This window comes from Tursiops truncatus, chromosome X (genome assembly GCF_011762595.2).
Source record: "Tursiops truncatus isolate mTurTru1 chromosome X, mTurTru1.mat.Y, whole genome shotgun sequence".
In the NCBI taxonomy this organism is placed as follows: Eukaryota; Metazoa; Chordata; class Mammalia; order Artiodactyla; family Delphinidae; genus Tursiops; species Tursiops truncatus.
In genome coordinates, this window is record NC_047055.1 from 126752525 (window position 1) to 126777543 (window position 25019).

General features: G+C 46.5%; 1 protein-coding gene across 6 annotated transcripts in view; it reads left to right on the top strand.

Moving 5' to 3' along the window:
* Positions 1 to 16148, top strand: part of LOC101327407 (protein kinase X-linked) — an 85546-nt gene extending 69398 nt beyond the window's left edge. For 3 of the 6 annotated variants that reach the window (XM_033849759.2, XM_073798959.1, XM_073798961.1), the window contains 4 exons: positions 1704 to 1761; positions 5114 to 5191; positions 8846 to 8993; positions 11517 to 12240. In XM_033849759.2, the coding sequence (XP_033705650.1) occupies positions 1704 to 1761; positions 5114 to 5191; positions 8846 to 8971 (262 nt within the window). In that variant the 3' untranslated portion in view covers positions 8972 to 8993; positions 11517 to 12240. Of the gene's footprint in view, positions 1 to 1703; positions 1762 to 5113; positions 5192 to 8845; positions 8994 to 10776; positions 12241 to 13259 lie in introns of those variants that run through there. The other 3 variants (XM_073798960.1, XM_033849758.2, XM_033849757.2) reach the window with 3 other exon arrangements.
* The last annotated feature ends 8871 nt before the right edge of the window (positions 16149 to 25019 follow it).

Sequence of the window (25019 nt, forward strand, 5' to 3'; positions counted from 1 at the left end):
CATAGGGCTGAGGGTGCTGTAAATAATAGGGGAAAGAAGAAAAACACATGGAGTTGGGGATGTTTTGGGAGTGTGGTGTTTGGTGACCTTGTTTTTTTCAGTTTGTTTCTTTGGTATGTCAAAATAATGAAGGGGAGACTCACTAAGTATGGGAAAGGTACCTTCATTTCTCAGTGCTCTTATATCCCTCTGCCTTGCACAAGAGTAAAGTTCCTCTGTTTTCGATGGACACATCAAAATCCTAGCCTTAAGGCTACATCCTAGCCTTAGGTGAGCCAGTGTTCTTGGGTTTTCTCTTTGAGATGGATTTGGGAGAACGTCTAGAAGGCCTCCCGTGCTACTTAAGGTACACAGTGTTGGGAAACTGTGTTACAGTTATACCTTAACAGAGTTTGATCAGTAGGAACCTGGGGGATTTCACAGTGCAGATGTGAGGAGCCCTGGGTCCCTGGTCCCTCATTTATCACCTGACGCAGCTGAGCCTCCTTAGCTGGTCCCACAGCGCCCAGGGCGTAGCTGGAGCCTGGGTTTGTGCTGCTTACCCCGGGGCATGGTTGGATTCAGGAAAGCTGAGATGCTTAAAGCTGAGTCGGGGGTGTTTGATTGTCCTGGAAAACATCCTTATATGCTTGAAGTCCCTGGATATTAATGTATACACAACATAGTCAGCGTATTAGATACTTAAACACACACATTGTACTTTTTATTTCCTTAACTGTTACTCTGAGAGCTAGCCCATCTTCTGGAAGTCTTGAAAACCATCTCCAGTTTCCCATCATAGTTGACCGTCCTGCTGTATTCTGATACTGCCTGCAATTTATTTATTTATTTTTAAACGAGATTATTTATTTATTATTTAATTTATTTTTGGCTGTGTCGGGTCTTAGTTGCGTCACGCGGGATCTTTTGTTGAAGTGCACGGGCTCTTCGTTGCAGCGTGCAGGCTTCTCTCTAGTTGTGGCGTGCGGATTTCCTCTTCTCTAGTTGTGGCGTGCAGGCTCCAGGGCGCGTGGGCTCTGTCGTTGTAGCGCGCGGGTTCCAAAGGGCGTAGGCTCTCTAGTTGAGGCGTGTGAGCTCAGTAGTTGCGGCACGCAGGCTTAGTTGCTCCGCGGCATGTGGGATCTTAGTTCCCTGACCAGGGATCAAACCCGTGTCCCCTGCACTGGAAGGTGGATTCTTTACCACTGGACCACCAGGGAAGTCCCCCGTCTGCTATGTAGAGGGAGGATCTCAGTGAACCGGCACACACGAAAGGGATCCAGTAAGTTTACGTGCTTACGGGAAGGCAAGGATGGCCAGACAAGAATCTCACAGATAAACAGACCCACAGGGCAAAGCGAGACCATCGATTTTGGTAAAAGCGTGTGTCGTGTAGTTGGCGGGGATGGCCTGACCCGTATGTCTGAAATGAAGCCTCCCCATCCCCAGGGCAGGCACATTTTCTCTCGCTCCGGGGCTGTTCTTCTCTACGATGATCTAATCAACCTCTTCCCCTTAGCTAGGTCCTTCTCGCAGCTCTGCGCCACAGAAATTATTTAGGAACAGATAATGGTTAGAAAGAAGCGTGAGAAAGCGTCCAGCCAGTGTGAACCGCTGCGCCCGTTGTCCACGTTGTGCGGTGTGGATTTTACTGCTGTTGACCTGCTGTGTTTGCGTGGGTCCGTATCAACATGTCTGTGTTTTTGTCTCCGTCTCCCGAACAGAGACCTCATTAAGAAATTGCTTGTTGTCGACAGAACCAGGAGATTGGGAAACATGAAGGTGAGTGTTTCCGTCCGTACATGTGAAGTGGTATTCGTTACAAGTGCCTGTCATTTGACTTCACACCCCTCAGCAAAGGCAGAACATTCGTATTCAGTCATTGGTCAGATTCCAAATCTGGGTTTCTGGGGCCTGCAGAACCAGACTGGGTCTACGCCCCATCTCCTTGTCTCTCCAAAGGAGCCAGTGACTCAGCAGTGATCTGTAGGTTACGAATCACGACTTTATTTACTTTTGTATTTTTCAACAACGTTGTTGAGGTATAATTCACATACCATCCAGTTTCCCCGCTTTAAAGTGGACGGTCCGATGGCTTGTAATGTATTGGCAAAATTGTGCGACCATCACCACAGTTTTAAAGAACCTGCTCATCCTTTCCAAAAGAAACCCATATCCTGTATCCTGTATCTGTCACCTCTCTATCCTTCTATCCCTCCTGGTGGTAGGCAACCACTGGGCTACTTTCTGTCTCCATAGATTGTCTTATTCTGAGCTCTCATGAAAATGGAATCATACAAAACATGACCTTTTGTGTCTGCTTCTGTCACTGAGCATCGTGTGTTCAGGGTCCATCCACGTGGTAGCCTGGGTCAGAGCTTCTCTCCTTGTCCTGGCTGAGTCCTGTTCTACTGTGTGGATGGACCCCGTGCTGTGTATCCATCCGTCTGTCCACGGACACTTGGGCTGTTTCCGCTTTTGGGCTGTTAGGAATAGTGCTGCTATAAACATGCATGGGCAGGTTGGCGTGTGAGTTCATCGTCATTTTAGAAGCTGTACACCATGTGTGCTTTTGTCAAACTTTTCATCCGGAGGGAGACACGTGGAAGGAACTGACTTGTATCAACTGTGATATTGTATATGCCTGTCTTGGTTCTGTTTTGGCACTGCTGAATTTGAGACAAACCAGGGACATTTTCTTAGCTGTTTCTAGCTCTGGATGTCTGTGGATAAACTTAGACGTGGACCAGTGCACTGACCCTGTCAGTTGCAGTCTTGAGGGACGAAGCAGACCTGTGTGTGAGACTTGAACCCCGCAGGTCTCGTGGGGCCCTGTTTATGTGGGTGTGTACATTTCCTGGGGCGGCTGTAACAACGGACCACAAACCGTGAGCTTAAAACCACAGGAATCCATCCTCCCCCATCCTGGAGACCAGACGTCTGAGGTCCAGGTGTCCCAGAGCCGTGCTCCCTCCAGAGGCTCCAGGGGAGGGTCCTTCCTGCCCCTTCCAGCTTCTGGGGGCTCCAGGCGTCCCTGGGCTTGTGGCCGCCTCCCTCCTGTCTCTGCCTCTGTCTTCCCGGGGCTTCTCCTCTGTGTCCGTGTCTCTCCTCTTCTGTGTCTTGTAAGGACACTGTCATTGCATTTAGGGTCCACTCCAATGGCTTCATCTTGACTTGTTTACATCTACAGAAACCTTGTTTCCAAATAAAGTTACATTCGCAGGTGCTGAGGACTAGGGCCTCAACATGTCCTTTCGTGGGGAGCACAGTTCAATACATAACGAGTTAAATTGCTTGGCTAGTTAAGGCTACTCATGGAGATTGGCTCATGTGTTGAGGTCCTTAAGGGAGGGGAGTAAACGCTAAGTGGTTGGATATCACTGGTGAAAGGAACAGATCTGTGAAACAGCATGGTTGTTCATCCAGTAACGGGCTGTGTTTCTCCTCCTGGCGCTCCCTCACTTGCAGTGTTTCTCTTTTTATTTCCCAAACAGACCATTGTGTTTAACTCCTTCATCCTCTGTGGACACTGCTCTGTCCTCCACACTTGGAAAGTTTCTAGCACTTACTTTCTCCTTCACTTCTTTGTCTATTTGTTGTATCTATCTGTCTATCATCTATGTGTATCTATATGTCTGTCATATTCCATCATCTATCTACCTATATATCCGTCATCTATCAGTCATCTATCTAGATATCTCATCCATCTATCTCTCCATTATCTGTCAATTTATCTATCATCTATCTGCCTATGTACCTATCACCTATCATCTGTTATCTTCCGTCATCTATCATCTGTCTGTTATCTATTGAACACCTATCTACCTAACTTTCATCTATCATCTATAAATGTATCTATCTAAATAGCTCATCCTCTGTCCTCTACCGTCATCTACATCTATCTCTCTGTCATCTATCTAGATACCATAAAACCTTAGTATCCATACTGAGTTTGAACTTTTAGGGAGTAAACCTTCAGTCCCATTTACCTTCTCTCAGCATCCCTCAAGGTAACACTCATCAGATGTCATTATTTGACTTACATATGGATGGTAAGACATAGGAAAAGAAAAAGAGTTTTCAAAATAATAGGACTGGAAAAAAGTAGAAAACATTGACACCCCATCTCCTACCTTTTGGAGATATGGTTACAGAGAACTTTCTTTTTTGAGGATAAATCATTTAAAACTTTAAAAAATATGAACTGATACACGTTTTAAAAAGTTAACTTCAGATGCACTGGCTCCTGTGTCACAGACTTCACATGTTTCTGTCTTATAACTTCACGCATTTAATTGATTAAAAAGTTGCTACAAGTGTCGTAAAAAAGGAGAAGGGTGCAGCTGAAGGCTGAGAACTTGGAAGGGATTTTCAGAGGCCCTGGTACTGGTGGTGCCTCCCGTCCAGCTATTGACACCACAGCTGAGGATGAACTAGACAGACCTTAGTACACATTGGTTTTTGTGTTTTGTTTTTTTTAAATTATTTTTGGGGTAGAGTTGATTTACAGTGTTGTGTTAGTTTCAGTTGTACGGCAAAGTGAGCGCATATGCATGTATCCACTCTTTTTTAGATTCTATTCCCATATAGGTTATGACGGAGTATAGGGTAGCATTCCCTGTGCTGTACACATTGTTAATTGAGAGGCAACGTTGGGTAGTTGTTAAAGTCTCTGAAGTTTGACATGCTCAGTTTGAGTTACAGACTTACTCGCTGGGCAGTACAGAGCAAATGACATCATTTAATGAATCTCAGTTTATACATTTCTAAAATGAGCGTAATTTCACCTGAGGAAATTGTCAAGATGAAAACAGGTGTCAAACTCAGACCTGACCGCGCGTCAGTCTAATTTTATGTCAAGAGGCTGAATCATAATTATACTTTGGTCTTTGGTCCAGAGCGGCATACACGTGAACCTCGTGACCGACTTCTTTCTACGACAAAGGAAAGCAGATGAAACTCAAATGCCTTCATCTGTAGTTTTCCCTAATAGCTCACAGTCTGGGCACAGTGATTGCACACATAGCAAACTCTCGTTTTTCTCCGTAGGACATCACGTAGAGGTTCTTTTGGAATATTTTCTTTCCTATCCTGTCAACCTTCTGTTCACGGATGATGCATGTTTCTTTTGCAGAATGGAGCAGAGGATGTGAAACGGCATCGGTGGTTCCGGACCATGGACTGGGAGACTGTCCCAGAAAGGAAACTGAAGGTACAACGTGTTTAAATGGGCAGGTCGTCCCTGGGCAGCCTGGAGCTCTCCTGAGCTCTCATTCACTTAGGATGGACACATAATGAATTGATTCGGTACAAGCAACCATCCCAAGTCATTAACAAGCCAAGTTCCCTATTCAGGGGGGAGCTCAGCTAAAGAGTCACCTAATGGGGGCTTCAGACCCCACTTTTGCAGTTGGGGTTTTGGAGAACTGGCTCCATCCGTCCCTGGCTCTGAGACTCTGATGAATCTCATCTGTTCCCTTTCTAAGGGGGAATAACACAGGTAGGACGCATGTCTCATACTTATGGACGGATGTGGCACAGTGATGGTGGCAGCTTAGATGGAAAGTATTCTGAGGCCCATCTTTCTTTGAACTTAATATGTGATTGACGGGTATCCTCAACAGCAGTGTTTTCAACGTTGCCCTTGGACGCCAGTGGAGAGACTTAAAAAATGCTAATGCCTCGCCCCCAGCCCAGACTCTAGGGGTGGAACCGATATTCATTTTGTTCAAGGTTTTAACTTTTATGTATTTTATTCTATTACATTGACTTACAAAATTGCCTAAGTAATATATTCTCATTGTTCAAAAACCAAATCAATATTAATAGGTATACATGGCCAGGCTGTCCCCTCCCAGCTGGCTATAGGTAACCACTTTTATTAGATTCTTCTGTGTATCCTTTAAAAGTTTCCTTAGGTTAATGTAAACCCGGGTGGATACACATATTCTTATTTTCTCCCTTTTTTAAAAAAAGTATTTGTTTTTATTTATTTATTTGGCTGTGTCGGGTCTTTAGTTGTGGCACGCAGGCTCTCTAGTTGTGGTGCGAGGGCTCCAGAGCACTTGGGCTCAGTAGTTGTGGCACGCGGGCTTTCTAGTTGTGGCACGCAGGCTCTAGAGCACACGGGCTTAGTTGCCCCGTGGCACGTGGGATCTTAGTTCCCTGACCAGGGCTCGAGCCCATGTCCCCTGCATTGGAAGGTGGATGCTTAGCCACTGGACCACCAGGGAAATCCTTCTCCCTTTTTTAAAAACACAAAACCTACAGTTACACATTCACTATTCTAATTTTGCTTTTTTCATTTAACGATACAACCTCGAGATCTTCCCGTATGCCTGAATAGCTTTCTCATTCTTTTTAAACCGCACGGAACTCCTTTACATGTCTCTACCATCGTTTACTTAACCAGACCTCAACTGACAGACACTTAATGCCGATTCCAGTCTCCTAAGAGGAATAATGGCGTACATTTCTTTTGTGTTGAAGATGACTTTCCAGAAGTGAGATCCTTGGGTCAGAGGGTGAATGCGTTTGAAATCTAGGTACTTTTGCAGCATACTTCCCTGTAGAAATGGCATCCTTTTGTGCTCCCAGGGGACTTGTTCTGAAAAATGCCTCTTTTCCCCCAGCTCAAGAGTGGTGAGTTATACAACTTTTGCAGTTTTGCCTAACTGATGGTTAAAAAGAGGTATCTCTGTGTAACTTTATTTTTATAGCTTTTTAAAAGCTCGTCAAGTGATTCCAAATATGCCACCCAGATAGAGATACTCCCCTGGAGCCATTGACTGGGCTGGAAGGTTTCTGAAAGCCAGAATCATGCACCTTCTGTCCACGTGGTGCCTGGTTTATAGAAATAGCTCATTTATTGAATGCAGTGGGAAAGAATGAAGGAAAAGTCACCATTAAACTTACTCTGTGACTTTTAAAATCTTTGTAAATCCTCAGCCTCTTTTATGGAGCCAACCTATGATCTATTCACGTGTGGGTTGGCCCATTGGGGGATGGGAGTTGTCTGCTGTGCGTATACAGCGTGAACCTCACTAATTGGACTTTCTGGCATGGAACTTCTGAGTCAGATGAGGAACGTGGCACCTTCACCTGAAGTTCCTTGATGTTTCTGAGATGCTGACCACTCCATGCTCTTTGCACTTTGATACACTCACCGAAATATACAAGTGACAAGAGGGTTTCCTTTTCTTTTTTTTTTTTTTTTTTTACATGAATAATTTTTAATTTACTTGACTCATTTCTGTGTCCACGTAGTGGTTAAAATGTTCCCCCTGGGATCCACGTATGAACGCATGCTCTGTCAGGATTCTCCAGCTGCATCTGCTTTGCTGTGGTCTGTTAGGAAGCACGGAGCTTTGGGACAGGGACAAATCTAGGTCCTCACCCTGGACTTGACTTGAGGATTCTAGCATCATGAGCCTCAAGTGTCTTGTGAAACATCCAGGTTAGGATCCATCCTGCAGAGGAAGGGAGAGAGGGGTGGTGCTCACCACGTGTGTTAAAGGCTCTGGACAAAGCATAACAGTTTCATAGGATTAGAGAAAACTAGTTGGTGTCTGTGTGTGTGACAGAATGTTGGAGTTGGATGTATGCAGGAATCAGCAAAGTACAACCTGTGGGCCAAATCTGGCCCCTTGCTTGTTTTTATAAATAAAGTTTTATTGGCACATAGCCACATCCATTTGTTTAAAGATTGTCGATGGCTGCTTTCCCACTGCAATGGCAGCACTGAGTAGTCGCAACAGAAGTTGTATGGCCTGAAAAACAAAATGTTTTACTAACTGGCCCTTTATGGGAAAAGTTTGCTGACCCTCTTCTCAATCCCAATGCCTTCATTTTTATCAATGCAGGATTGTGGTATGGCCTCTTGAGATAATAAAACCCAAGTCTGGAGCTCTTTCCATCTTTCTGGAATTTTCCAAAGTATGGCTACAGGACCAGCTACATCAGAAAGTCCCCGGCCTGGGAATCTCAATTTAACAAGCAGTCCAGGTGGTCCTCAATTCTAGAATTTAAGAAGCAAGTGCTGGGTACCTTCCTTCTTCCCTAAATTCTTCAAACTGTGTAAGCATTCATCAATCTGATAGTTGACACCTCACTTGCAATATCTTTAATTCCAAGCTTTTCCTGTTCATAAACAAAGAAAAGCAGCTCTGTTGTTTTCCAGTTCTTTTTACATTTTCACAGAAAGCTGTAGACATAGAGGGATGTATGGGTAGACCTCGGAGATACTGTAAGCTTGGTTCCAGAGTACCACAATAAAGCGAGTCACACTAATGTTTTGGTTTCGCAGCACATATAAAAGTTATGTATAGGAAATTCCCTGGTGGTCCAGTGGTTAGGACTGTGCTTTCACTACCAAGGGTGAGGGTTCGACCCCTGGTCCGGGAGCTAAGATTCCCGCAAACCAAGGCGTGGCCAAAAATTAAAAAAAAAAAAAGAAGAAAAATTAAGTTATGTACAATATATACTATCCTGTAATCTATTAAGCATACAGTCACACTATGTCTAAAAAAAGTGTCCGTACCTTGATTCCAAAGTACAAAAGAAAACAAAACAAACACAATTTCAGTAGTAACATCAAAGATCCCTGGTCACAGATCAACATAGCAAATATAATCATAGGGGAAAAGTTTGAACTGTGAGAATTGTCAAAATGTGACACAGACCCGAAGTGAGCCAGTGTGGTTGGAAAAAGAATCCCAATAGACTTGCTCAGGGTAGGGTTGCTGCAAAGCTTCCATTTGTAAAAGACACAGTCTGTGCAAAGTGCAATAACGTGCGCTGAGCGTAATAACATCCTGGCGCGCGCTGTTCCTCTGTAACGCGGTGTTGGGTCTTGTTGATCCCCCAGCCTCCCATCGTGCCCAAAGTGTGCAGCGAGGGCGACACCTCCAACTTCGAAGCTTATCCCGAGAACGACTGGAACATGGCCCCTCCGGTGTCACAGAAAGATCTGGAAGTCTTCAAGAATTTCTGAGCATGGGCTCCCCACCTGGAAGGTATATCTTTTTTTTTTTAATATCAAGGAATCTCATTTCATGCCTTAATTTTATCAGTTGAATTCTGTTTCCTTCTTTCTTTCTTTCTTTTTTTTTAACATATACATGTATCTAGTCTTTTTCAAATTCTTTTCCCATTTAGGTTGTTACATAACACTGTGCCCAGTTCCCTGTGCTCTACAGAAGGTCCTCGTTGGTTGAACTTATTTACAAAACAGAAACAGACTCATAGACTCAGAGAACGAACTTATGATTACGAGGGGGGGAGGGTCGGGGGGGAGGGGGGAGGGATACATTGGGAGTTCGGGATTGATACGTCCACACTGCTGTATTTAAAATGGGTAAACGACAAGGTGTATCTTTATTTTTAGTAGTTAAAAATCAGCGAGGGGGCTTCCCTGGTGGCACAGCGGTTGAGAGTCCGCCTGCCGATGCAGGGGACACGGGTTCGTGCCCCGGTCCGGGAAGATCCCACATGCCGTGGAGCGGCTGGGCCCGTGAGCCATGGCCACTGAGCCTGCGCATCCGGAGGCTGTGCCCCGCAACGGGAGAGGCCACAGCAGTGAGAGGCCCGCGTACCACAAAAAAAAAAAAAAAAAAAAATCAACGAGGTTGACAGAACCTCATGTGCAGGAGGTCTTGCATAGACCGAATGGGGCTTCTCTCCCCGCCTCGGGCATGAGCGATGGAGCAGAACCAGCCCTAGTCCCTTCCAGGGCAGCAGAAGAAACAGCCGGTGTGTGTGGGCCGCACGGCCAGAGCAGCAGCCTCACCACCAGCATCTCACTCCCCGGGCCGACCTGCCGGGGCAGGGTCTGTACCAACACATACGGCTCCCAGGAGACCGGTGCGCCCACACATTGGAGAAGCATAGCTCTCGTGGCTGCTTCCTGGAATCCCCGAGGTCCAGACCACAGTACTTCCCAAGGATTTTCAGAAGGGCTCTTGGGTCTCTTTTTGTTAGAAAGGAATCATCTGAGAACACCTTGTAGGAAATTTGCTAAAGTCAATTTGAGATTGAAAAGAAATGACTTTGAGTCCCTTATTTCCACGAACCTTTGAAGGTCTATGACTCTCTGACTTTGAAGGTCTGGTTTATTTAGTTAGTTATTGAGTTAGTTTAATTGCCTTTTATTTTTCTCTCTGGTATCTAGGGGTTGGTTTTTATTTTCTTCATTTTTATTTTTTATTGAAGTATAGTTGATTTGCAATATTGTGTTAGTTTCAGGTGTAGCAAAGTGATTCCATTGTATATATGCATATATTTTTTTTCAGATTGTTTTCCATTGTAGGTTTTTGCAATATACTGAGTATAGTTCCCTGTGCTGTACAGTAGGTCCTTGTTGTTTGTCTATTTTATACCTAGTAATGTGAATCTGTTCATCCCGAACTCCTAATATATTCCCTCCCCGTTTTTCCCCTTCGGTAACCATAAGTTTGTTTTCTGTGTCTGTGAGTCTGTTTCCGTTTTGTAAAGAAGTTCATTTGTATCATTTTTTTCCCCAGATTTATAGTCGAGTTACTTTTAATGTACTCTGGCCAATGGCAGGGGCCGTATTTGATGACATTCTTGGTGACCCTTTGGAAGTCAGGAGACCATTTCATGATCTCATTGCTTCCTGTTCATGCAACCAGCTTGCACTTTGCTCTTCTAAAAGCCAGACACTTTCATATTTGAATCTCTCTCAGTCATTTTACCGGCTGGTATTTTCCGCTGAGCGATTAGGTGTGATGATGCTATGCGAAAAGATATTCTTTCATGAAGCGAAATCTCATCCCACAGGTGAGACCCGAGTTCAGCTTCGTTACAGGATTCCGGAGCTCTGTTCTGCAGCTGTGGGACTTACTCGTGCCTCTGTGTGTGGACTCCTGCTTCTCGGCAGGTGGAGATGGATGTTAAGACAGCTGGCAGGGGACCTCTCGGCTCTCTGTGCCTTGTAGTTCTCTTCATCATAAAATGTTTTTTTCTGGTTGTATAATCCCACAGCAAAGCACATTGAAACTAGGATCTGTTTTTGTTTTGTTTTGTTTTGTTTGCGGTACGCGGGCCTCTCACTGTTGTGCCCTCTCCCGCTGCGGAGCACTGGCTCCGGACGCGCAGGCTCAGTGGCCATGGCTCACGGGCCCAGCCGCTCCGCGGCATGTGGGATCCTCCCGGACCGGGGCACGAACCCGTGTCTCCTGCATCGGCAGGCGGACTCTCAACCGCTGTGCCACCAGGGAAGCCCTAGGATCTGTTTTTGCTTGAGTGATGAATCTCCCTTCTCATCGTGGGTGAGGAGAGGCTAGTTCTGTGCATGTCAACACCATAGAACATTAAAAACCCACCTTTCAAATATTGTTCCATGTCTCTTATTAGGCATCTTCTCTCCTTAGAATTCAGGCTTGTGGGTCTTTGCAGTAAGAATTCCAAAGGAAAGTTGGGTTTCTTTCGTGCTATTATTGTTGTTGTTGTTCTTAGGATGACAAACTCTACCCAGGTGTTTAAAAACTAACAAAATCCTTTGTCTGATTTCATGCCAGAAACAGGGTGATTTGAGCCTGCCTGGGACAGATGGCTGCCCCCAGGCAGACCTGAAGAAGCATCTTCTTAATGGGATAAGGACTTTTCCACATTTATATACACCCGGATATGTATAAAGAGATTGCAGAGCCATTGACATTTGTGGACCTAGAATTATTTAAGCAACTGGAAATCGACTGCACAGTAGGACGTTTTGAAAAATTGTTTCGTTGTAGATTTTATCTTCTTTTTAGGCTTGTGTTCCTACTGGGATATCCTGGGGTTTTTTTCTCATAGACTTTATAAGTTTCAGCTGAACTTGTTCAGATACAACCACAAATCGCGTGTGTGTGCCTGTGCGTGTGTCTGTGTGTGTATAAAAAGGACGGTGTGCCTGGATCAGGGAAATTGTGCAGTGAAGTAAATGTTCCTACTTTCCAGAGCCTATGGTGTTTTATGTTTCCAGTTTTTTTTCAAGCATCTGTTCTCTTGGGGACAAATTTTAAAAGTATGATATGCGCATTTTTTACCATCTTATATGCCTTTTATGGTTATATGTGAAGAAAGTATCCTACGACGGTCTGTATCCAATATCTTCAATGCTTTGTGTCTGGTAGCCTTGGGTCATGAATCCAGGACGACAGGGAAGGAGATGTGGCTTTGGACTGTAGTGCAAGGCGAGCCATTGGCCATGACTGTTATTCAAGGAATTTTCTCTATTGCATTAAAAAATCTCATACTCTGTAGGGGGATGGCTATCTATTAATATTCCAGGTTAAATCCGTGGACCAAACGGCATCTCCCAAAGCAAACTCGTAGCTTTCTGTATTGGCTCAATGAAGTTATGCAAATGTTTTCTTTTCCCTTTGGTTTTAGGAAAAGTAAGAAACAAAACGGGTACGATGGAAGTGTTTGAACCTCCCTCGTTTCTGCTTAGTTTTGCTTCTTCTTGTCAATGTTCAGTCCATCTGGTGTCATAGACCTGGTTGGCTTGTGCAGCATAACTGTTGGGTGAGATTCGTTTCTCTTTGGACGTGATGGTGAGGGTCCCCTGAGGAGTGCTCTGCTGTGCCTTCCCCTTAGCACTGATCTTGAAAGCCACGTGCTGAGTGGGTCGCCATGAGTATGTTGCTGTGTAAATATGGGTCTTCCCAGAAGCAGTGCCTGGGCAGAGGTCCTTGGTGTCTGTCTGGTCCCTCGTGCATTTCCTCCTCTCCTCTCTGCTTCTGCTTTCTGATTCCAAACTTTGCTGTGAAAATCTGAAGGCGCCGCCCATACTCTGTTGGCTGTGAGTCACCTGAAAACACAGCATCGCTCAAACCTGTTACGTATCCGGTCGTAGGGCCCAACCACGGCCTTCTCCGTGGAGGTCTGTGCGTTTAAGAAGTAGGTTCCAGAGCCTTCAGTGGTGGCAGGGATGCACCCGATAGATCTCCGAGATCGCCTCTCCTGCATCCTCCCTTTTCCTGCCGAGAAAGGTCCAGCTCCTTGGGCAGCCGGCATGGGGCAGAGTATGCCCGACAGGTGTGTTGGTGTCAAGCGTTGGGCGCCCCCTGAGCTCTCAGCCCCCTCCCCGGCCTCTGCAGCTCATGTGTTCTTGGGTTACCGGGCAGGTTCTTTGCCATCAACACTGTTTTTCCTGGGCTGGGCCAGGAAGGCTTTTCTTCCTATAGCCCCTTCCTACCTCTATCTCTTCTGCAGGCACATCTGGGGGTGTGGAGAGCTGCCATTTGCAAAAAAATCATACATTTTTTTTACCGCAGCAAAAAATGTCCAAGGAGATGCAGTCACCTCTCACATTTGGCCAGTTTCCACTCACGAATCCAAAGACGAGGGCTGTGTGTGTTTGAAGGTGACATGAAGGCAGCTTACACCTATAAGAGCTTTAAGTTGAAGACACTAAATCACCCCCTTCTCATAAATGACCTCGTCTTCAAAAACCAACTCCATAGGTGAGAGTGAGTCCAAAATTTAGTAAAAGAAACCCGTTACAATGAGTAGCTCAATAAAAATTTATTTTCCGAGGGTGCGCTTGGATAAATGTTCCCACAGAACTGTGTTTTCAGTCTGTACTTTTCGGGCGCCGTGCTCTTTGGATGAAGCCATGGGCCAACAGGGGCTAAAATTTTACCATGTAATTTCTGCACTGTTTCATCGTTGAACGTCAGGTTAAATGAGCAAAGCAAACCTGCACGGAGGTGTAGACACACGAGGAAAAACATGTCCTGTGTCTTCTGACTATAAAGATAAACAATTAGGGCTTCCCTGGTGGCGCAGTGGTTGAGAGTCCGCCTGCCGATGCAGGGGACGCGGGTTCGTGCCCCGGTCTGGGAAGATCCCACATGCCGCGGAGCGGCTGGGCCCGTGAGCCATGGCCGCTGAGCCTGCGCGTCCGGAGCCTGTGCTCCGCAACGGGAGAGGCCGCAACAGTGAGAGGCCCGCGTGCCGCAAAAAAAAAAAAAAATTATTATTTGGAGGTTTATGCTTAAAAAAATACAAAATAAGTGAAACACCTTTCTTGAACACAATGCAAAATTGTACACACACACGATCCCTATGCGTGTTTTTTTGGGTTCGCGCTTCCTGTCCAGGATTTAATTTATGAGATGAAAAGAGTCCAAGAATGCATGAACACACACTGCCTTAATTTTGAACAAATATGCAGGGAAGACAAAAGTTCAAATGCATTGATGACTTGGTTCTTTAAAAACGTTGTCATTGACCGTCAGCCACGCAAAACATTGAAAGTGAAGAGGAATTCCAAGAGTACCACATGGTGTTTGTCTCACCTTCCAGACCCTCGGGCCCATTTAATTACACAAAGCGTTACCTGCCGGTGACCAGGGCATAAATTACATGGTTTGACGTAATGCAAAGATGGGTGTGATCAAAGTGACTCTTAAGCACATGGCATGCTCCCCGTGTATAACCGAAAAATTGTTCCCTCCCTGGAGGCCTTCTGCCGCGTTCACATATCGGATCAAAAATAATCAGGGTGCAAAGTTTTGGAGAAAATTCACATCCATCAGCACAACATTCAGAGCCGGAAAAGGACAGATTGATTTTTGTGGTCTGCAATTTTGACAAGTTGGTAAATGACAATGCTATTTAAAAAGTCTTTAGGAAACACATGTATTGCAAGAGGTGGATTGAGGCGGGTCTTGTTTTCCTAAGGGGACTGTCGCCAGCCTGCTCTGATAGGCATCTGTAAAGCTGAGAAGGAGATGAAATCACAGCTGACCATACGGCATAATGTTCATGGTCACAGAAGTTGGAATCCCCCTCAGCAGAAATGTATCGTTTGCCAGCAATGGAAAAATCGTGACTTATGCTCTCCACATGTCAAAATACGCAAAAGAAACTCCAGTCACCAGGTAACAGGTGTCCATGTCACACCGTCACGATGCTTTAAAACACCACCTCCTGTTGTGCTCCTGGGGCAGCTGCACCATCAGCTGTTTATAAAGGTCTCGTGCAGTGTTTTGTTTCCTTCTGTCCGTCTGTATGTCGGGACTCCCCTGCTGCCAGCCACAGCGTCACCAGTAGCGCTGAGCAGTTGGGTGATGTGACACACATTTGCCCTGTCTACGTACAACCTAAGTTGCCTCTCAGTTCGGAACCACTTGAACTGTGAAATACAGCTCCATCCTGTTCCCGCGAGACCCCGACGCACCGCCCCGTAGGCACCGAGGGCCGCCCACCCAGGTGAACGCTGCAGGCTGCAGCAGGTCCCATCAGAACATCAAAATTCTCACGTTAGCTGCAGGTGCAGGAAAGATTGGATTTTTTTTTTCCCAGCCCTTTGATTTTGCATCGCGAAATTTACACCATCACAGGAGCCCTTGATGGCTCCCAATTAAGATTTGAAGGGACACATGCCTGCGTTATTCTTTCTCCAGGGGTCCGTCTCCCTGGCGTGTATTTTACACCTGTTGGGCACATCCTACGTACTGTATGTACCCTCTAGCCCTGTTTCTGACTAATTAGTTCCACTTCCCTGGATGTTGTTGAGTTACCAAAAACAAAGAGAAAAACACATGCACAGTTGTCTTAATATGTTTGAGTAGTTGTGTGTGTGTGTCTGTCTGTCTGTCTTGTTGGAGGTGGAATGGGGGGGGATGCTTTCACCAAGCATAATGTTTTCATATCAAGCTTGTTTTTGCAGACCCTGTGGGGTTGCATCCAAGGAGCAGTGCTTCATAATCAAAAGGAAATACTCTGTATCGGTTTCCTCTAAATTATTGTGTCTTAAGATGTTCTGTTGATCTTCCATGGTGGACTTTTGTTATTTAAGTACAAGTCATTACATGTTTGTTTTTGCAACTGGGATGTGAAGCCTTTCTGCTCGCAGGCCGTCTTTCCTGGTTCCCTGAGATGCTTTTCCAGCTCTGCAGGGCCGTCAGAGCTTCCTTCTTTCTTGCGGGATGAAGTTCCTGGGCCAGCGTGGCACGTCCCCAGTGAGTCACACTGGGAGCCCCGCCGGGTCATCCCAGCTTCTCATGTGGATTAAAAAACCCTGTCAATTCCTTGCACAATGAAAATCACTGTGATTTGTATATATACCCTAGGAAAATTTTACTGCTGTCTAATTTATGGAATAATACTATTGATTCCAGGTTTGTTTAATAAAACTTTGTATCTTTTAAGATAAAGTCTGTCTCCGGTCTGGTTCTTTGCTCACAGGGAAAGCTGTAGCTTTTCTGCTTTCATCGAGCCTAGGTGTCGGAAGTCTTCCTTTTTCTTTTTAATTTTTTATATTTTACTGAGATATAATTGACCAAAAAATTATGTTTGTTTCAGGTTTACAGCATAACGATGCTATATATGTATACGTAGCAGAAAAACACCCCAGTATATCTATTTAACATCCGTCCCCTTACATAGCTATAAAATGTTTTTCTTGTGCTGAGAACTTTCAAATTCTCCCTTAAAACAAGTTTCAAACATATGATACAGTATTATTGTATTTTCTTCTGCAGAGGCCCAGATGGTTAATATTTTGGGCGCTGCAGGACAAGCTGTGTGCAGAAGCAGGCCTAGACTGTATGTAAATGAAGGGGCGTGGCTGCGTTCCAATAAAGTTTTATTTATAAAGAGAGGCTGGGGGGCTGGATTTGGCCATGCTTTGCCAGCCTCTCATCTAGTACCCGAGGGTGTCTCTGCCAGTCGCCTTTGCCGTTTGTTCAAAATGTGCCTCCATCATTGTCATCAAAAACTGAACTATTTTAAAATTTCATTCTCACCCGTCACGTAGCTTGGCGCCCGGCTCTCCACGCTACCTCTGCAGTTCGCTGAAACATGCGCCCTTCCTCACTGTAAGTCAACCCGTGTGTGATTTGTAGCATTCACGTCACTGCTACAGCCCGGTAACAAGCATCACACCAAAACGAGGGTCCCGAACGAGCCTGTTTATTACTTGGTGACCACCCTTGTCCACCTCTGCTCATGGAACTCCTTTGGGAACGTCTCCACAGACAGGCGCGGCAACTCAGGGTCTGGCTGCAAACCTTCTGGGAGTGACGGTCTAGAATTTCTATAGAGTAGGTGCTTAGGGGGTGACATTCTGGTTTGGGAGAGAGAGAGAGAGTGTGTGTGTGTGCGTACGTGCGTGGACGTGTGTGTGTGGTGTACGTGTGTGTGTACATGCACATGCACATCCATGCATATTTCGGGAGAAAATGAGAAAGGGTTTTTGAGGGATTGCTGGAGATGGTCCACGGAGTCTGTGTTGCGAAGCAGCTAAGTTCTTCTGTCTCCTCTGCCGTTTTGGTTGCCCTCATTGGCTTCTTTTCTTTTCTTTCTCCTTTTTTTTCCGTAACCATACTCTGTTCATGGAAGTCTGGAAGCCAGTCTCATTTTGCATTCTTGTTAAAGAATCCAACAACCTTGTCTCAAGAAGTTAAGGAAGAACAGGTGTGGTCTCAGTCCGAGGCTGCCTCAGGTATTGCCTGCAGAAAAAAAATTTTTCTTCTGTTTTTGGAGCTCCCCTCCATACAGGACAGTAAGATACCTGCTTTACAGGGTTTGTTTTTTAAATTATTATTGTAATATAGTTGGCATATAACATTCTGGTAGGTGTTCCACGTGTTGGTTGATACATTTATATATTGCAGTATGATTGCCCTTGTAGCGATAGCTGTCATCTCTGTCAGGTTACCTAATTATCATTTTTGTGTGTGTGTATGTGGTGGGGATAATTAAGCACTAGTCTCTTAGTCAGGGTGACGTTTATTATACAATATTATTGTCTGTAATCACCGTGCTCTGCATTAAATCTCCAGGACGTATTTACCTACTAGTTGCAACTTTATACCCTGATCAACATCTCTCCTATTACCCCTCCACCCCGCAGCCCCAGTAACCACCTTTTAACTCTGTTTCTATGAATGTGACTTTCTAAGATTCTGCAGATAAGTGATACCATACCCTATTTGTCTTTCTCTGTCTGGCTTATTTCACTAAGCATAATACCCTCTTGGCCCATCTATGTTGTCAAGAATGGCAGGATTTCCTCTTTGATGGCCAAGTAATATTCCGTCGTATGTATCTGTACGCCACATCTCCTTTATTCATTCCTCTGTTGACAGACAGTGAGGTGTTTTCCGTGTCTCGACTGTCGTGAATAATGATGCTGTGAATCTGGGGGTGCAGATACCTCTTCAAAATGCAAATCAGAACCACAGTGAGGTACGACCTCACACCTGTCAGAATGGCTATTATCAAAAAGATAACAAACAACAAATGCCGGAGAGAGTGTGGAGAAGAGAGAACCCTCCTACACTGTGGGTGGGATATAAACTGGTGCAGCCACTATGGAAAGCCACATGGAGGTGAGGTTCCTCAGAAATTAAAAGTAGAATTACCAGATGATCCAGCAATCCCACTCCTGGGCGTGGCTACCATTTAACATTTAAAAATAGGAGATATCCACCCCCTCCTTTAAAGGTAACAAAATTGAGGCCAAGAAAAACTAAGTGATTCACCCAGAGTCTCCTAGTTAATAAATCATGGAGCTGAGATTCAAACTCCACCTGACTCCTGCTCATTCCAGTGCACCACATGACATTTCAGTAATAAAAATATTAGGACCGTCACTGAAGAAAGAAAGAACCAGATTCTCTATATTTGGAGGAAAACATTGGATGCCGGGCAAACTGTCAAATGCTGAAGACCTCCAGTCAGTGGATTGATAAGAGCATTGACAATTGGATGCCTTGCTTTGTCTTAAGGCAGGAAACCATGATCTACTTGAACCCTTTTGAAAGTAAGAGTTATTAACAGGCAAATTACCTTCCAGAAATGCAGGCGAGAGACTCTTCTGTAGACCTGTGAAGCTACGAGCACAGATAAACGTTTATTTTTAAATGGTGGTTAAAAAGTGCATCACAGGAGATCTACCCTCAATAAAATTTTAAGTGCAAAGTACAGTATCGTCAAGTATAGATGTTACTGGACGCAAGTTCGTGTGCCCGACGTACAGTGAGGCGAAACAAACCGGAACGTGGGAGTTTGCGGCAGAGAAAGGTTTATTGCAGGGCTTGCCAGGAGACCGTGCTCAGAAAATCCCATACTCCCTGAAGGGTTTCAGCAAAGCATTTTTAAAGGCATGGGGAGGGCGGGCTGGGGTTGTGGCACCTTCTGGATGCTGGAATCCTTTGCTCTTCCATCTGTCCATGTAGGTCAGGTCACCACGTTCACGTAAGCCTCCAACAAGACACATGTTATTCTCTGTTCTGCAACCTTTTATCTCTGTATGAACCGAAAAGTGTTCTACTGGTAAAGGTCAGAGCCCGGAGCATGTGCCGTTACGTATATTTCAGGCCACAGGCAACATTCTTTTACAGAAGGTGCAGAGCCAGCATCACTGAGCACAGGCGACAGAGCACAGAGGTCAAAGGAGCAGGTAGCTGGTTTCCCCTGTTACGTAGGCACCGTCAAGTACAGCAGCTCCCTAGGATGTATTGCTCTCACGTAACCGAACTCTATCCCCGTTGAACAGTGAGTGAGTGCCTCCCACCGCTCCCCTGTCCCCACTGCCCTTGGCCCCGGGCAGCCGCCTTCGGGGCTGGGTCTCGAATTTCACCCGAAGTGTTTCCAGTTCTCAAGAACATCCTGGAGAATAGACTGGCTTTGGTATCTGGTTAGAAAGGTCTGGCTCGGAGCCCGCTGCACAGTCAGCTTTTATAGTCCCCCGGGGAGGGCGATGTCTCGGAAAGCCACTGGCTGAACAGTGCTTCTTTCTCATGAATCAGAATTTGTGTGCAGGCTGTTTAAAACCAGTGCCTTAGAGAAAGCGAAAAATAAAAAATCCACAAAAGGCAGAGTTTTTAAAGGGACGTCCTTCCAGTAAGTGGGAAAGAGCAAAGGTTAATTTGGCCCACGGAGGTCTGAATTTGGGCAGTTCTTATCCACTGTGCTTATTTTTGTCAAGGTGGAGAAGCACGACCCAAGGCCTAAAAGGCAAAGGGGGAGGATTGGCCTTGTGCAGAGTACATTCTAATACCCGAGAACTCTCCATTTCCCGGTGGCCAGATGCTTGTTTATTTTCTTAAACTGATATCCTTTTATTAAAAAACAAATTTATTATTTATTTTTGGCTACGTTGGGTCTTCGTTGCTGCGCACGGGCTTCTCATTGCGGTGGCTTCTCTTGTTGCGGAGCACGGGCTTCAGTAGTTGTGGCTCGTGGGCTCAGTAGTTGTGGCTCGCGGGCTCTAGAGCACAGGCTCAGTAGTCGTGGTGCACGGGCTTAGTGGCTCCGCGGCATGTGGGATCTTCCCCAACCAGGGCTCGCACCCGTGTCCCCTGCATTGGCGGGCGGATGCTTAACCACTGCACCACCAGGAAGTCCCTGGCCAGATGTTTAGATCCTTGGCTTTTTCTTGGGAATCTGTTGTCTTTTCCTTCCTAAGGGAGGGAGCCCCCATGACCTATTCGGGGGAATTTATGCCACTTTCAGAATGTCATCTTAAAGAATTGGGGCTTTAGCAGAGATCCCCTAATTCGTGCTTTTCAAGCCTTTACTGTGGTCATGGTGGGAAACCTATTTGGCATATTTAGCAGAACCATCCAGAAATGAAACCATATTTCAGGCTTGGGTCTTTTGTGGGAAGCCCATAGGTGACTGCTCTGAATCCCGCTTTTTTTTTCCTCACATGAACTCCAAGCTCTGTGTTGCTGATTTCACAGGGGACCGAATACTAGGGAGGGGTTAGAAGAAAGCTACGGCTCTCTTTCCCATCACGTCTGTGAACTTAAAAGGTGATCCTCTTTTCTACCCCTTCATTTCCGTCGTTCACCACGGCGCACACCAGCCTTCTGGCTCATCGGTGCGGTTTACAGCATGCTTACCGGTGCTGTGTCCTCATCTGTGCGGTTTACAGCGTGCTTACCGGTGCTGTGTCCTCATCTGTGCGGTTTACAGCGTGCTTACCGGTGCTGTCTCTTCATCTGTGCGGTTTACAGCGTGCTTACCGGTGCTCTGTCCTCATCTGTGCAGTTTACAGCGTGCTTACCGGTGCTCTGTCCTCATCTGTGCGGTTTACAGCATGCTTACCGGTGCTCTGTCCTCATCTGTGCGGTTTACAGCGTGCTTACCGGTGCTCTGTCCTCATCTGTGCGATTTACAGCGTGCTTACCGGTGCTGTCTCTTCATCTGTGCGGTTTACAGCATGCTTACCGGTGCTCTGTCCTCATCTGTGCGGTTTACAGCGTGCTTACCGGTGCTCTGTCCTCATCTGTGCGGTTTACAGCGTGCTTACCGGTGCTCTGTCCTCATCTGTGCGATTTACAGCGTGCTTACCGGTGCTGTCTCTTCATCTGTGCGGTTTACAGCATGCTTACCGGTGCTCTGTCCTCATCTGTGCAGTTTACAGCATGCTTACCGGTGCTCTGTCCTCATCTGTGCGGTTTACAGCGTGCTTACCGGTGCCCTGTCCTCATCTGTGCGGTTTACAGCGTGCTTACCGGTGCTCTGTCCTCATCGGTGCGGTTTATAGCATGCTTACCGGTGCTCTGTCCTCATCTGTGCGGTTTACAGCGTGCTTACCGGTGCTGTGTCCTCATCTGTGCGGTTTACAGCATGCTTACCGGTGCTCTGTCCTCATCTGTGCAGTTTACAGCATGCTTACCGGTGCTGTCTCTTCATCTGTGCGGTTTACAGCATGCTTACCGGTGCTCTGTCCTCATCTGTGCAGTTTACAGCATGCTTACCGGTGCTCTGTCCTCATCTGTGCGGTTTACAGCATGCTTACCGGTGCCCTGTCCTCATCTGTGCGGTTTACAGCGTGCTTACCGGTGCTCTGTCCTCATCGGTGCGGTTTATAGCATGCTTACCGGTGCTCTGTCTTCATCTGTGCGGTTTACAGCGTGCTTACCGGTGCTCTGTCCTCATCTGTGCGGTTTACAGCATGCTTACCGGTGCTCTGTCCTCATCTGTGCGGTTTACAGCGTGCTTACCGGTGCTCTGTCTTCATCTGTGCGGTTTACAGCGTGCTTACCGGTGCTCTGTCTTCATCTGTGCGGTTTACAGCATGCTTAACCAGTGCTGTCTCTTCATCTGTGCGGTTTACAGCATGCTTAACCAGTGCTCTCTCTTCATCTGTGCGGTTTACAGCATGCTTACCGGTGCTCTGTCTTCATCTGTGCGGTTTACAGCGTGCTTACCGGTGCTCTGTCCTCATCTGTGCGGTTTACAGCATGCTTACCGGTGCTCTGTCCTCATCGGTGCGGTTTATAGCATGCTTACCGGTGCTCTGTCCTCATCGGTGCGGTTTATAGCATGCTTACTGGTGCTCTGTCCTCATCGGTGCGGTTTATAGCATGCTTACCGGTGCTCTGTCCTCATCTGTGCGGTTTACAGCGTGCTTACCGGTGCTGTGTCCTCATCTGTGAGGTTTACAGCGTGCTTACCGGTGCTCTCTCTTCATCTGTGCGGTTTACAGCATGCTTACCGGTGCTCTGTCCTCATCTGTGCAGTTTACAGCGTGCTTACCGGTGCTCTGTCCTCATCTGTGCGGTTTACAGCGTGCTTACCGGTGCTCTGTCCTCATCTGTGCGATTTACAGCGTGCTTACCGGTGCTGTCTCTTCATCTGTGCGGTTTACAGCATGCTTACCGGTGCTCTGTCCTCATCTGTGCAGTTTACAGCATGCTTACCGGTGCTCTGTCCTCATCTGTGCGGTTTACAGCGTGCTTACCGGTGCTCTGTCCTCATCTGTGCGGTTTACAGCGTGCTTACCGGTGCTCTGTCCTCATCTGTGCGATTTACAGCGTGCTTACCGGTGCTGTCTCTTCATCTGTGCGGTTTACAGCATGCTTACCGGTGCCCTGTCCTCATCTGTGCAGTTTACAGCATGCTTACCGGTGCTCTGTCCTCATCTGTGCAGTTTACAGCGTGCTTACCGGTGCCCTGTCCTCATCTGTGCGGTTTACAGCGTGCTTACCGGTGCTCTGTCCTCATCGGTGCGGTTTATAGCATGCTTACCGGTGCTCTGTCTTCATCTGTGCGGTTTACAGCGTGCTTACCGGTGCTCTGTCTTCATCTGTGCGGTTTACAGCGTGCTTACCGGTGCTCTGTCCTCATCTGTGCGGTTTACAGCGTGCTTACCGGTGCTCTGTCTTCATCTGTGCGGTTTACAGCGTGCTTACCGGTGCTCTGTCTTCATCTGTGCGGTTTACAGCATGCTTAACCAGTGCTGTCTCTTCATCTGTGCGGTTTACAGCATGCTTAACCAGTGCTCTCTCTTCATCTGTGCGGTTTACAGCATGCTTACCAGTGCTCTGTCTTTCTGGACTCGTATTTTCTTTTCTCCAGCCCTTATTCCCAGTCTCTGCACACTTGTACTTTGACAGAACGTTGGTCCAGTGTGTTCTTTTATTTTTTAAGTTAGTTAGTTTGTTTGTTTTACAACTGTTGGGTCGAAATTGCCATGGACATGGCCTGTGGCCATCACTTTTTTATAGTCTGCTCTGGGATGCTGGTTGGACGGATTTTCCTTCCTAACGGTGGTGGAAGGTCTTTGTCAGCTCTCGGCAGCTGGCGATGGGGCAGCCACCGGCCCCTCCCCCAGACGTCTCCAGCTCTCATTGAAGATCTGTTACCGACCGGGGTTCCTGGCCTCCTTAATCGATAGAAATTGATCAGAGGCCAGACAAGAAATTCAGGCAAAGCTTTACTGGGGTCCCTGCTGCAGCAGGCGGGGAGCGAGAACAAATAACAGGTACCCTTGCCCCGCTCCCCGAGGGGGGGGGCAGCTGGTTCCTTCTACGGGGTGAGGGTAGGGGTGGGTCCAGGGGTCGGGCCGGAGGGGAGGCTTAGGGGGTCTGCCCCCACCCCTTTGGTGGTGTGAGTGCAGGGGGCATGCGCAGTGCCCTGCTTTGGTGGTGTGAGTGCAGGGGGCATGCGCAGTGCCCTGCTTTTGCTCCAAACTCTTCAAAAGTGGCAGTTGCGTTTTTTGGTCTCTTTGTGTCTTTTGTCCAGAATTTGCCGCAACTGCGCATGCACGCAGTTATTTTTAGTCCCATACAGTGTGTTTATATTTTGTTGCTGGAAGAGAGGTGTGTCCAGGTTCAAGCACTGCGGCACTGCAGCCAAGGGTCCCGGGTCCCAGCCAGTCTCAGATCTGCATAGACGTCTGGGCTTCTGGATGGCTGGGAGGGTTCTCTTTTCAAAAAGGGGAAGAGATGCTGGTGGAATTCCACGTGCCTTACTCTCAGCTCTCTCAAAGCAGAGGTTGAGTTTTTGTGGCTCCAGGATTCAGCGTGTCCTCGTCAGGTATGGAAGACCCCGACACGTGTAACCATTTTCCTATGTGTCCATCCCCCAGTTTTCACTTTATTTCCTTGTTCTCCTTTGGTTCTTACCTTTGACATTTTCTACTGGTTTTCACTGAAAATCGGCTTCATTTTCTGCCCTTGTAAAAATATTCTTTCAGTCGTGACAGATAATCCTCTTTCTAAGCTCCCAATAGATGTACTGTTTCTACCCAGGCAAGATAAATTTGATAGCCCACTTTAAAGAGATTTTCACCACCTTTCGAGGCGTCTGTTTAACCCCTCAAATGGGTAATGTTGCATATGTAAAGCAATTATTTAAAACAGTTTTGGAATTGCAGTATTTAGATCGTGCAACATTTCATTAAGAGTATAAATGTAATAAAGAAAGGTGTGCTGATCTCTCAGGGGAGAGGTGTGCTCTCCACACTCGATGGGGTACAGGACGCCGCACATCAGAGTCCTCCAGCCCCAAATGTCAGTAGCACTGAAGTTCAGAGACCCGGGACCTTAGCATAAGACTGTCCATCCACCTATCTGTCTGTATCTGTCTGTCTATCTGTGTCATCATCTGCACCGTTTCTTTAAAGACTTGGCTCAGCTCTCTTCTCATAAAGGGGTCCCTCCTGCATCGTATTTAAAATTTCAACTCATTTCTCCTGCCCCTACTCACCAACCCCTTCCTTCATTTATTTTTCTCCATAGCACTGAGCACTTTCTAATGGGTTATGCCCACTTTTCTTACTTATC